General features: G+C 35.9%; 1 protein-coding gene across 1 annotated transcript; it reads left to right on the top strand.

The window, feature by feature from the left end:
- Positions 1–11339: 11339 nt before the first annotated feature.
- LYM2 (lysm domain GPI-anchored protein 2 precursor) lies at positions 11340–13793 on the top strand. The gene is made up of 4 exons (XM_048089539.2): positions 11340–12143; positions 13099–13219; positions 13292–13467; positions 13536–13793. Exons 1-4 carry the CDS (start codon positions 11471–11473, stop codon positions 13733–13735), a joined length of 1170 nt encoding a protein of 389 aa, XP_047945496.2. The 5' UTR covers positions 11340–11470; the 3' UTR covers positions 13736–13793.
- Positions 13794–14054: the final 261 nt, after the last annotated feature.

Genomic DNA, 14054 nt, shown 5'->3' on the forward strand with positions numbered 1-14054 from the left:
ACAACAACTGAGTTCTGAACACCACCGCATTACACAACATAAATTTTCAACGAATTAGGAAATCAATTAGCGTACGAAAACTCAATCTAGAAAAAAGAGCAAACTATCATAATTCATCAAATACGAATGCGTAATTGAATGATTCCTCAAAAAAACAACCAAAATCGCCACCAAAAATTGCGTTTAATACTCGGATTATAAAACAAAAAGATTAGTTTTTCGTTACCTCTCGCAAAATTTGTACAATGACTGCAGATGAATTGAGCTGAAATGCCTTAGATTCATGAAAATATTACTGATATAAATAGGAAAAAAAAAGAAAAAGCAGTGGGAAAAGCAAATGGTTTCCACAATGAGTGGAAATTGATCGCAGTTGACGCTTGCTGCTGCGCTGGAATTGCCAGAACAATTTTGCAATTGGTTTCCCCTCTTCCTCTTCGTTGGCGGAGAGGAACTGACGAGCCGCTTCTTCTTCAATTTTTGTTGTTTTTGTTAAAATTACTATTCTACCCTTTCATATTAAATTAATCTTAAAATATTTATTGTGTGGCAAAATCTGGACCACTCATTTAATAAAAATGAGTGGTTGATATTGCATCTCATTTCTCAATTAGCCTAAATAATCTCAATTGATCACAACCCTATATATATATATATATATATATATATATATATAATGCTCCTATTGCCCCCTTAGTGTCAATTTCCTTCTTAGTATCATCCATTAGATTTAATGGATGGACAGACTAGATGATTCTTTGATAAAGGATCTCGTGTTGCATTATTCGGCATAATCTGTGCATTATATGAGTATAATTGTAAACCTACAGTAAATCAAACGGGTTTCAAAATGGAAGGAGCGAGATTTAAGCGAGATTTTCATAGATACTCACTCTCTCTCTCATTCCAACCGTCTCACTCCTCAACCCACGACCAAAAATCGTCTCCTCTGATTCCCCTTCATTTCCAAATCCTAGGCGCTACACCAAGCCACCGAAAATCAACCCAAGCTTCGATTTTCACCGATTAACCAAGCTTCTAACGCTGTTCGTCAGTCGAAACCTCAGTACCGCCGCGCTCAACCACGAATTTCAAAACCACAACAAGGTAGGGTTTAAATGCTTCGACTTTTTGTAATACCAAATTTTAATTATCGATTTTCACCGACGAAACACCACCTAGTAGTCGATTCAATGTTTTCTCCCAGAAAATATCACGGTTGGGACACACGTTTTTGGTCGATATTTTTGTAAATCATGAAATTGTCTGCATTTTCGTTAGGGTTTTGTACATAATTGAAGCTTTTATTTAATTACCGGTCTACAATTGTCAAATGGGCGATAGTGTACTGGAAATCTTAACCAGTTTGATATTTTGTTCGTCTAACAGATCCACAATGACAAAAAGATGCCGACCGTTCAAATCCCAACCCACCCAGGTGGCTGCAGGTGAGCAGTGTATTGCATTTGGCTCTTTAATTCATAGAGTAGTGGCGTGCATTATGTTTTTTTTTTGAAGCTTCATCAATCGGTCTAATATGAAGAATGTTATATGTGTTGCTGTAATTGTTTGGTTGATGATTTCGGATTTTTACAGTATTTGCTTCCATTTGTACATTATGCATTTAATTGGATTTTTACATTAGCATGTATATGGTACATTATTATACTGTTTTGTACATTACATTACCAATTTTCATACATTACTGACATGTTACAGTATGAAATATTGTGTTCGCTGTAATACAGACATTATATATAAAGTTTGGTACATTATTAGTCAGTTACTACTCATTATATGAACTTCTTGGTACATTACTGAGTTGCATGGGAAAATTTAAATATCTTTTGGTACATTGTTGATATGTTGTCTTACATTATGTGTTATTTATCGTACATTACTGACCTGATATATTAACCATTACTTTTGTTGCTATTACACATGCATTATACATTTTTTTTTTGTACATTATCTATCTGTTACATCACTGATACATATAATTTACTTTTGCTAAACCAGGAGGTGTTGGAGGAACTTGGCAGCAATGACGATCGCAATTCACCCAACCAGGAGTTGTTGGAGAAAGATGAACCAAGTAGGCTTGTTCGGAAATGCTCATGCCCATGGATCAACCTCATTCCTTGTGCGTTGTGGCGTCAGCGACGACTCTGTGGCGGTCTCGATGAGAGAGGATTTTGCAGCATCTAATCGAAACAAGAAAGACAACATGTACTTCAGAAGGTGTCTAACTGATTTGAAATAGATTTGTAGGGTATTTTGTCTAGATTTATGACGATGTAAAGCACTTGGTATGGTTTGAATTAAATTTCCTTTCATAATTATTTTCTTCAATCTGTACATTATTCACTGATCCGTGCACATTATTAGATACTATTAATACATTATTTACTGTACCAAATCTTAAACGCATAAAAAAAATGAAATTTAATTCATTTTGTGGTGCTATAACCTAGCCCCATTGGTTGCTAAACCCTAGGGGAATGATTCAAACTCTCTGCCCTTTGTGATGGTTCCATTTGTGAGTGGGTACTACAACTTAGCCTCATGGATTGGTAAACCCAAAGGGCATGAATTCAATTTCCTTTCAACATTACTATTCAGTCTGTACATTATTCAATGATCCGTGCACATTATTAGATATTATTGGTACATTATTTACTGTACCAAATCTTAAACGCATTAAAAAATGAAATTTAATTCATGTGGTGGTGCTATAACCTAGCCCCATGGGTTGGTAAACCCAAGAGGAATGATTCCAACTCTCTGTCCTTTGTGATTGTTCCGTTTGTGAGTGGGTACTACAACCTAGCCACATAGATTGCTAAACTCAAAGGGCGTGAATTCAATTTCCTTTCAACATTATTCTCTTCAATTTGTACATTATTCACTGATCCGTGTCCATTCTTAGATACTATTGGTACATTATTTATTATACCAAATCTTATACGCATTAAAAAATGAAATGTAATTCAAGTGGTGGTGTTATAACCTAGCCCCATGGGTTGCTAAAATTATTATAATAATTATTATTATTTTAATAATTATTATTAATCAAAATAATAATTTTAATAATAATAATAATAAAATCTTTCTTAAATTGTTCACCAGCAAACATAATTATAAAAATTCAAAAAGAATTTTGATGATGGATTGCTAAATTAAACAAAGTATGTAGTACATTTCAAAAATTAATATTTGCTACGATTTCAATTTCAGCGATTTGCGTGCTATTTAATTATAATATGCTATAAAAATTTAATTGTAGAAAGATATAGTTTAGATTAAGATAATTAACTAAGGAAATCAAATCATGGGAGCCTTGAATTTAGGAACAATATATAACGTCAATAATGGAAGAAACTGACTTAATTTCCCATACCAAATCTGCCCTTTTTTGAATTAAAATAATAATTTTATTAATAATAGGAGCATGAATCTAGGCCATTAGATCACAAAATCATGGGGTTAAGATTGAAAAGAACAATAGAACAAAAGATAGAAAAAGGATATGAATACATCCCATATATTATATATATATATACTACTTATATTTAATCTACAGTTAAATATCATTGGGCTCATGAAATGTCAATATATCCTATAAATCACTAAACAAAGGGTAATTTGGAGACTGATTTAAAACGCTGAAATCACTAAATTCGGTAGGATTATGAGTTCTCGTTAATTCTACTGTTTGACTTCTCACTCCTCTATTCAATTCTCGTCTCTCTTCTTTCACCCATTCTCATCTCTCTCTTCTCACTAATCACGATAACTCTTCTCTTCTCTCTGAAATCAATCGACGATGACATTCTCTTCGCCGTGAAGCTTATCATCTGCGGCTGCATCATGAGTTCTGACCGACAACGAGGGCAAGTTTCGGCGCCGTCAACTGAAGGTGAGATTTTCGTTGAAAAAACCCTAGTTTTCAATCGTTTGACATTTTAATTCGTGTTTTGTTTTGTGTTTTCCCTGACAAAAACTATTCTTTCAGTCTTTGTTGACATTCAATTGCTTATTTTTCTGACATTATGAATTGTAGACATTTACGGTGTTTTTTGTGTTGCTGACATTTTGATAGTAATGGTTGATTTTGTGTTGCTGACATTATGATTCTCGGTTGATTTTATGTTGCTGACATTATGAATTGTAGACCTTCTCGGTGATTTTGAGTTGCTGACATTTGGGTATTAAAGGTTGATTTTGTGATGCTGACATTATGAATTGTCTATGAGCTTTTGCTGACATTAACAAGCAAGGAACTCTGTTATGAATTGTTTTTTTTTTTTTTGCTTATGTTTGTGAATTATTGTAGCACACGACCTTATTTAGTTGGTAGTGGATTATTTTGTTTGTGTAAATCTTTGTTTTGTTCGTTTTATTGAGAATTCCACACCATTCTATTAGTTGGTGCTTATTGACATTGCTTATTGAGAAATCCACACCGTTCTGTAAATCTTTGTTTAACTTGGTCTACATTTGCTTAACTTGCTTAACTTGGTCTACATTTGCTGACGTTTGCTGTTGTTGTTCGTTTTATTGACATTGATTATTGACATTTTGATAGTAATGGCATTACAATGACATCTGCTAGAATGGCGTCTACGTTTGGTAGAATTACCCACTTCGTCGACATCCCACTTTTCACCTTGCCTGCTGCACACAATGGTCTGCCAGGTTTTGATACCATTTGCGTATTTGTGTCCAAATCTTCGAGTATCAAAACGGCAGTCGTTGGCATATGCTTCATAAAAGGAAATTCCTTCGTCTAATGTTTCAAACACCTGACCAACGTACGGTTTCAGCTCGGGTCTGCAATCTGGAACAACTGCAGCTGTACACACAAATGTCATCGAAGAATGTCATCACCAAATGTCATCTGCCGAATGGGTAAAATATCATCTCAAACTATATCAGATAAAGCACATTGTTGGCAGATTATGTACAGAGCATCAGAACAAGCATAAAAAATTAGATAATATAACCTAATGCTCATGTCTTCTACTCTACCTACACTGAAACACGTAATGTCATCACGGAATGTCAGCAGCCGAAATGAAAATTGCTGGGGTTTGGAGCCCCTTGCACAGCGGAAGACTTGTACAAAACAAATAAATCAGATACGGATCTATTTGACCGATTATGCGATTAATCAATTCACATGTTAAACAGATAATTGCATGCTAGAACGCAAATAATTCATGCTTATAGAAAGTAAATCCTAAAACATGAATTCTACGGTTTAGAGTTACCGATTTGATTCTCCAAAGAATCGTCAATTGCTCGCGCCTTCTCCACGTGATGATCTTCAATACTAGACCACGGATCTTCTGACTGGTTCCCGAACTGTATCTCGATATCAGGGTGGGCTGATCTTATCAAAATACTAGTACTCGAATAAAGAAGACAGAAGAAATCCTTTTGGGAAAAGGAGTGGAATTCGAAAATTCCTACAGCTGGGGAAGCTAAAATTTTCGAAAATTACAAATATGAAAATTGTGATTATTTTGTCTCCTTTATTCTCCTATTTATATTAAGTTCCTTATGGGCCCAGACAGGGATCTATGGAAGGTTTTGGATATGGGCTCGCCCAATTAACTTTTTACTAATTAAATTGAACCCACAATTTAGTACAAGCTTATATTGGAATATTACGAGCAGCCACTACAGAAGTAATATTGAACTCTCCCTATCCAAATCCGAAATTACAAGTAATCCGAGTTTCCGTTGTTTATTATTTATTTCCCGCGCTTAAGATATAAATGTCCATTAATTAATTAATGTCTTCTATGGACTTAATTAATTAATATCTTATTAATTCCAAGAGTGGACTTAGCAAGAAACACTTATTTATTATTCATAGAGTAATAAAACTCCAACTGGCCAGTTTCCCGAATAATAAAACCTTGTTCGAGCTCCTCTTGAAGACATTATCAAACGAGACTCACCTCGCGCACGATTCAACATAATAGCAATCCTAGCACCGCTAGATATTAATCACCACTACCCAATATATCAGGATTATTGGGTTGCGAAAAACCCGCACCATTTGATAAGTCAAAGTAGTGCATAATCAATACCGTATGCTCAATGCTAACGTATGTAGATTAAGAAATAGTTATTTATCAAGACCTAGTCTTTCAGTAGATAGCATAAAGACACGTCTTGCTGTGCTATACCACACCAACGTCACCTTATTTCAGAAAGGCTTAGAAATAATCGGACTGACATTGCAACCTTTCACGATAGTTAGTCTAAGCCTATCTGGGTTGTGAAAATTCTTTTTTGTCTTTTGCAAAGCATTGCATAGAACCGACTGTGTTACCTTAAAATGGACGACGCCCACAACCAGTCTACTAAGCAAAAGACTTAGACTTTGTTTGCTTCTTATACATTCAAATGTTTATAAAACATCTTCTAAATGCACAAGCAAACACAATGTAATAATATACTGATTCTATTCGTGCGAAACTGCTCGAATAATAATGAATCGGGTTAAAAGTGGATTATAGAGTTTTACGTATACAAGCAAGATTCTATTCGAGCGAAACATGTTCGAAACATGCTTTTCAGTATACCAAACCTAACAAAAATATCATCATAAACAACATTGCTGGCAGATTAATTACAGAGCATCAGAACAAGCATAAAAATTAGATAATATTGAACAAATTCTACATTTCGAAAACAGATTCATCAACCATTTCGAAATATAACCTAATGCTCATGTCTTCAACTCTACCTACTCCAAAAGACGGAATGTCATCGAAGAATGTCATGACGGAATGTCAGCGGCCGAATTGGCAGAATATCATCGCAAACTATATCAGATAAAACACATTGCTGGCAGATTTAATTACAGAGCATCAGAACAAGCATAATAAATTAGATATAATTTACAGAGCATTAGAACAAGCATAATAAATTAGATATAATTGAACAAAATCTACATTTCGAAAACAGATCCATCAACCATTTTGAAATATAACCTAATGTTCATGCCTTCAACTCTACCTACTATATCTTCTCCGGTCAAGCACAGCAACTTCTACACTAAATTCAACAATTTTTTCACAAAAAAAACGACAGCAAACTCATCACAGGGACATCAACCATTTCGAAATATAACCTACTACTCAACCTCATCCATCAACGAACGTAAAAACATCGAACATAATCGTCATTGGTTTCAACATTATGTTACACCTATTATTCTAATAAGCAAGAAAAATACCTTAAGCTTCGTAAGCCATTTCCATTTCAACACAAATGTGTATGTTGACCTTACGCCGGAGAAGAACGCCGGAGAGATTTGGGATATGAATTTCAACAAGAGATTGAACTTGATATCGCAATGTTGAATAATTAAGATGTGTTATTTTTTATGGCTGAATGAGTAATGTAATCTCTTAACAAAAAAATGATATTTACGTCAACTGGAGAGTGGAGATAAATTAGGGCCTCATTATTGACTAATCATGCCTAGAATCGGTTACAAAAAATTATGGTTATGATTATACCAGATTGGAGTGAAATGAGGATGTATGTAACTGACAACAAAAAAATATTTCCATATACACCCCCGCTGACATAAATTGTACTACCCGGTGACATCGAATTTGTAACCTCTTAACAGCCGTAGATTAGTTACAATGATGGTGTATAATTAAAGTTTGTAGTTTGTATTATAAATAGGAGTTTGTATTTGATCACACCTCTATATATATATAGGGATGTATTAAGATGACAACCCTCTTTATTGTAACACCATACCACCATTTTAGGCCATTGGATCTGAAAATCGTGTGCTTGTCATGCTGTCACGTGTAAAAACAAGGAGGGGTAAAATAGGAAATTTCTAATTTGACGTTACCAGATTGCAGTGTTGTTCATTGAATATTGCAGTCTAACCACAACAATATTGTAGTTCACCACGACTGCAATATCTAATACAGTAGACTGCAAACCCGTGTTTTTTCACGAAACTTAATCCTAGACGTCCATAAATGAGATCTAACGGATTATATTGGTGGTATGGTGTTATCCTATCTATGATGGCACCATAGTGCACCCCTATATATATATATATATATATATATATAGATTTGTGTTAAAATGACAACACCTCTTAAAGTAACACCATACCACCATTCCTAGCCACATTTGTGCATGTGGACGAATAATTAGCTGCCATGTGGCAAGCATAAAATTGATCAAGAGTAAATTTTCGCGGACTGCAATATCCAATACGCTAGACTGCAATTTTTTCCGTCTGCAATATCCAATATGCTAGACTGCAATCTATAGATTGCAGTGTAGCGTTTATACTATTGCAGTCTTGCGTTTATAATATTGCAGTCTAGCGTGGTGTCACAGTGTCACTTTAAGAGGTGTTGTCATATACTCCCTCTGTCCCATTAAATATGAAACGTTTCCCTTTTTTGGTTGTCCCATTAAAAATGAAACATTTCCTAAAATGGAAACAACTCTATCTCTACTTTTTCATCTCTCTTACTTTACTCTCTCTTCATTAACTCACAAAACAACACTACATAAAATCTCGTGCCGATTTCTAAATGTTTCATTTTAAGTGGGACGGAGGGAGTATATATATATATATATATATATATATATAGGGATGTGTTAAAATGACAACCCTTCTTAAAATAACACCATACCACCATTCCTAGCCAATCATTTGTACACGTGGACGAATAATCAGCTGTCATGTGGCAATCATAAAAAATTCGCAAGGGTAAATTTACGCGGACTGCAACATCCAATACTCTGGACTGCAATATCCAATACTCTAGATTGCAAGGTGACGAGGCCTGCAATATCCAATACGCTAGACTGCAATATCCAATACGCTAGACTGCAATCTATAGATTGTTGTAGATTGTTGTCTAGCGTTTATACTATTGCAGTCTAGCATATATAATATTGTAGTATAGCGTTGTGTCACAGTGTCATTTTAAGAGTGTTGTCATTTTAACGCACCCCTATATATATATACAACCCCTCTTAAAGTGACAACGTGAAACCACTTATACAGCAATATTATAAACGCTACACAACAATATTACAAATACTACATAGCAATCTATATATTGTTGTATAGTGTGTCGGATATTGCTGGACAAGAAAAATTGTTGTATAAAGAGCAACAAATTGTTGGCCGTCTTTTTTAGATTTTTTTTTTTTTGCTACGTGGCAACTTATTATTCATCCACGTGTACAAATGATTGGCTAGGAATGGTGGTATGGTGTTATTTTAAGGGGTGGTGGCACCCTAACATGCCCATATATATATATATATAGGGTTTTGATCTATGAAGACCAGATTTAAATACAGAAACGCAGAACGCGGTCATACGTAGGGCATTTTTAGGTCATAGTTAGTTTATTTTTAGGTCATGCTAACAAAGCATGACCTAAAATGATCTTAACATGACATAAACCCAAATCTTATAATATGACCTACAACTGCTTAATTATGACCTTCCGTATTTTTGGTTAATTATTGACCATTAGATCATCTAATCCTAGGGCCAAGATTTGGGCTGCATTTTTGGATTTAAACACATACTTATTTTGATCATCTCCCTATATATATATATATATATATATATATATATATATATATATATATAGGGGTGCGATCATATCATAACTCATATTTATGTGATAACCTAATAACCCTATCATTTTTACTAAAAATGATATTTGTACACGATAAAATGATATTTTTTCAACATGCATAAAATGATACTTTTATTCCATAAAATGATATTCTGTTCCATAAAATGATATTTTTCGTCCATAAAATGAGGGTTATTAGGTTATCACCATAAATATGGGTTATGATATGATATATATATATATATATATCACTTAAAACCTAACCCTAATTCTCTTCTTCACTTCCGCCTCTTTTCTCCAAAATTCAAATCCTCTCCACCTCCATCCGTCGCCATCTCTTTTCCACCTGTGCCTCCACCCTCCAGCCGTGCTACAGAGTTCAACCTAACGCTGGCGCCCCTCCACCAAAATCCCCTCTACTCCAGCGGTGCTCCAGAGTCCAGCGCGACGCCGACGCCGACGTTGTCCTCCATCCCAGTCTCCACGCCGGCGCCCTCCACCCGACGACTCGTCACCCTCCAGCCATCCAGCAGTCGCCTCCTCCCTCAGGCCTCAGCCATCCACACCGAAGAAGGTAAATCTCCTACTCATTCACATATTTGATTCCTATTTAATTTATGTATTATACCTAAAGTTGAGTGTTTAATTTTCTAATGTTGTGAAATTGATTGTTTTATGTTTTGATACAGTGTGTAATTTCATATGTTGAATTGAGTGTTAAAAATTTATATTCTATAATTGAGTTAAAAATTTATATTCTAATTGTTGTAATATGTGCTTTGTTAGATTGTGAAATTAAGTGTTAATTTTTAATAATTGAGTTGAGTGTTGTAATATATGCTTTGTTAGATGGTGAAATTAAGTGTTCATTTTTAATAATTGAGTGAAGCGGATTGGGAGATAATATTGATGTTATAATTTTCTCCAATTTACAATGTAATGTTATATAATTTTATAAATCTTTTTCTTGTAGATGTTGAATAATGAAAGTGAAATTATTGGAGATAGCATTGTAATTGAAGTTACTTCCCGGGTGGATGACAAACGAGATGAAAAAATGAGAAAAATTATGGACAAAAAATTTGGCCAAAGTTCTTCTATTGACACTTGGAACTTTGATCAAGAAAAGATTGAGAAGGCTAAGCTTTTATGTTGATTGTTGATGAGTTGCCTTTTGAGTTTGTTGAAGGGAACGGTTTTCAACACTTTGTTTCTAAGATATGTCCTCGTTTTAAGATTCCATCTAGAGAGGAACTTGGCAAGATAGAGCATGGTATTTGAAGTTTTGGAAAATGAAGAATAAACACTTATTAGATAGTATTAAATTGTATTTTGGTTGACATTGATGTTGTGGCTTAAATATGTATGTTTTGTTGGTTGATGGATGTTAATCATGTTAGGGTTTTATGGGGTTTTTTTTTCGGTTTTTCGGTTTTTGATTGAAATTCCAAACAATTTCGGTTTAGTTCGGTTTCAGTTTTTCGATTCGATGTTGATCTTCAAGGAAATTCGATTTTCAAATTTGGTTTGGGAAAAACTGAACCAAAACCCGAATGCATACCCCTAACCGTGTGACATCCATTTATTCCTACCGATGGAGAGAGTAATTATTTTTGCAATATCGTTGACCATAAAATGAAAGTATTGGGAGAAGTTTCCCACACAATTTCGGCGGCTCCACCTCCCCACTTCCATCTCTATCAAATTTCCTCCGTTTCCCACCTCTTCAGCCGTCAACTCCCGCCGTCCACGGCATCTCCACATTTTAAATCCCCCATCAAAAGAGATCAATCAATCCCACCTAAACATGGCCTCTCCCAAGAAGCCAACCCCACTCTCAATCCCCCTCCTCTTCCTCTTCCTCATCACCATCACCATCACCATCACTTCCACCTCCGCAAAAACATTCCGCTGCAGCACCAGCGGCGCCACCTGCCAATCCGTGGTCGACTACCTCCCCCGCAACCGCACCACCCTCCGCGCCATCCAATCCCTCTTCTCCGTCCCCGACCTCCACTCCATCCTCGGCGCCAACAACCTCCCCCTCAACACCACCGCAAACGACGTCGTCCCAGCCCAGCAGAAGCTCAGAATCCCCTTCCCCTGCATCTGCTGCAACGGCACCGGTGTCTCCAACGGCCGCCCCGTCTACACCGTGGTCCCCGGCGACGGCCTCTGGCACATCGCCGCCGAGGTCTTCTCCAACATCGTCAACTCAACCGAAATTCAGTTGGCCAACGGGATACAGAACCCCGATTTGATCCAGGTGGGCCAGAATCTGACCATTCCGCTGCCGTGCAGCTGCGATGAGGTGGACGGGGAGGCGGTGGTCCACTACGGCCATGAGGTGGTGGCCGGGAGCTCAATTGAAGGGATTGCTAAGCAGTATAATGTGTCTCAGGAGACGCTGATGCAGCACAATAGTTTCACTGGACCTCAAGATCTTAAGGCTCAAGATATTATTGATGTTCCTTTGAAAGGTAACTGATGCTTTCCTTTTATTTCCCCAAATTCTGCACTTTTTTTAATGAATGAATTGAAAATTCTTTATGGCTTTTGATTTATAAAAAATCTAAACTTTCCGAGCACAGGATGTGGAAGAACTACTTTTTTGGATTTGGGATTCATGATTGATGGGAATGAGAAATGATCTCAATTTTATTTACCTGTTCAAAAGAAGGGATTGCTGGGAATTCCAAATGATTTCATTTTTATTTACTTGTCACCGTTCAATCCGACATAGATTTACAAAGATATAATAGAAAATGAGTTGAAAAAGTCAGTATCCTATGAGTCATATTTTTATATATTAGTTTATACTCCCTCAGTCCTGGCTAAAGTGTCACATTTTCGGGACGAGATTTTAAGAGGAGTTTTTAAAGTGGTTAATTGGGAAATGAAATGGCAGGTATAAGTATTAAATGGAGACAGATGCATAGTTGAATATTTTATTGGGGAGAAAAAAAAATGTTAAGTGTATTAATTGGAAAGAGAAAATTACCAAAATTAGAAATGTGTTATCTTAGTTAGTTGGGACAAACTTAAAAAGAAAATGTGTCATCTTAGTTGGGAGAGAATAATAAAATGTGACTAAAAATGTGTTAGTGGAATGTGAGATCTACTACTAAAAATGGTAAAAGTGAAAGGTGATAAACTTTTAGGGATGGATAAAAATGAAAATAAGTGACAAATTTTAAGGAGAATATGAAATGGAGTACTTATTTATTAGTCGTTGGCCAATGATGTTTCCGAGTTTTCTCTCTTGTTTATTCTTTCTTCTTGTCTCTCATTTTTGTGTATCCACACACCCATTAGAAAAGGCCAATTTTGTCTGGATTTTGTTGGCATGATAGATAGTGATTTAAAGAATTGGAACATATGATTGCATTTTGAGACGATATTATTGATTTGATCTGTCTTCTCCCTATCCCACAGCTTGTTCTTCAATGGTAAGCAATAACTCGTTGGACTACCCTCTACTCGTCCCAAGCAATGCCTACGTTGTCACTGCCAATACTTGTGTGAAGTGCAAGTGTAACACTGCACTGAACTTGAGGTAAGTGGAGAAGATTTGTTTGCATAACTGATTGTTATTGACCTAGTTCCTAATTGGGGCTGATTTGCTCAGGCTACAATGTGAACCTGCTGGGATAAATGCATCATGCCCCCTAATCCGATGTGATGACTCACCAAATTTGTTGCTTGGAAACACAACGTCTTCCGGTTGCAATGCCACCACCTGTTCCTACTCCGGTTACAACACAACAGTACAAACTATGGTGGATTCGTTCTCAACTTGCCCCGGTAGGTCTTGAGTTTCTTTTAGCAATTTCTATCCTTGGTTTGCTAAGCAACGTCGTCTTTGGTTACAGCTCCTCCTGGCCCTGGTTCGTCTGCAACGACTTTGAATGATGCTTGGAGACTTGGGATTTTCATCAATGCTGGCTTGCTTTTTTGCTTTTTGTCTAAGTTGTTGCAAATTGCTGAGGTGGCAGGAGAGTTTTTTAACAATTTTTCAGTTTGGATATTGCTAAATTTATCCAAATTTTATTTGGGAAATTGGAATATGTAATTTTGTAATGTGAAGTTACTTCAATTACATTTTGATATATGAATACCAATCTTTTATATGCCTCTCTTTTCTTCATAAATGTGGAACTAATTAAAACACTCTTAAACTTTCTTTTCTCAATTAGTCAATTGTAAAGATGATTTCAGGCTTAAAAATCAGAAAAATAAAAACGGATTTTATTTTTTCGAAAACAAAAGCTGGACGTATCAACAATAATTGCCAGTCCGGTGTCTTGCAATAAGAAGAAGAAGAAGATAGTTGTCGGTGTCGTGTTAAGGCGGACTTGTTAACGGGGCTAGACTAACCAAGCTAGCTTGGG

Source organism: Salvia hispanica, chromosome 4 (genome assembly GCF_029641045.1).
Source record: "Salvia hispanica isolate PSC_SH4W2 chromosome 4, Shi_PSC_v1, whole genome shotgun sequence".
In the NCBI taxonomy this organism is placed as follows: domain Eukaryota; kingdom Viridiplantae; phylum Streptophyta; class Magnoliopsida; order Lamiales; family Lamiaceae; genus Salvia; species Salvia hispanica.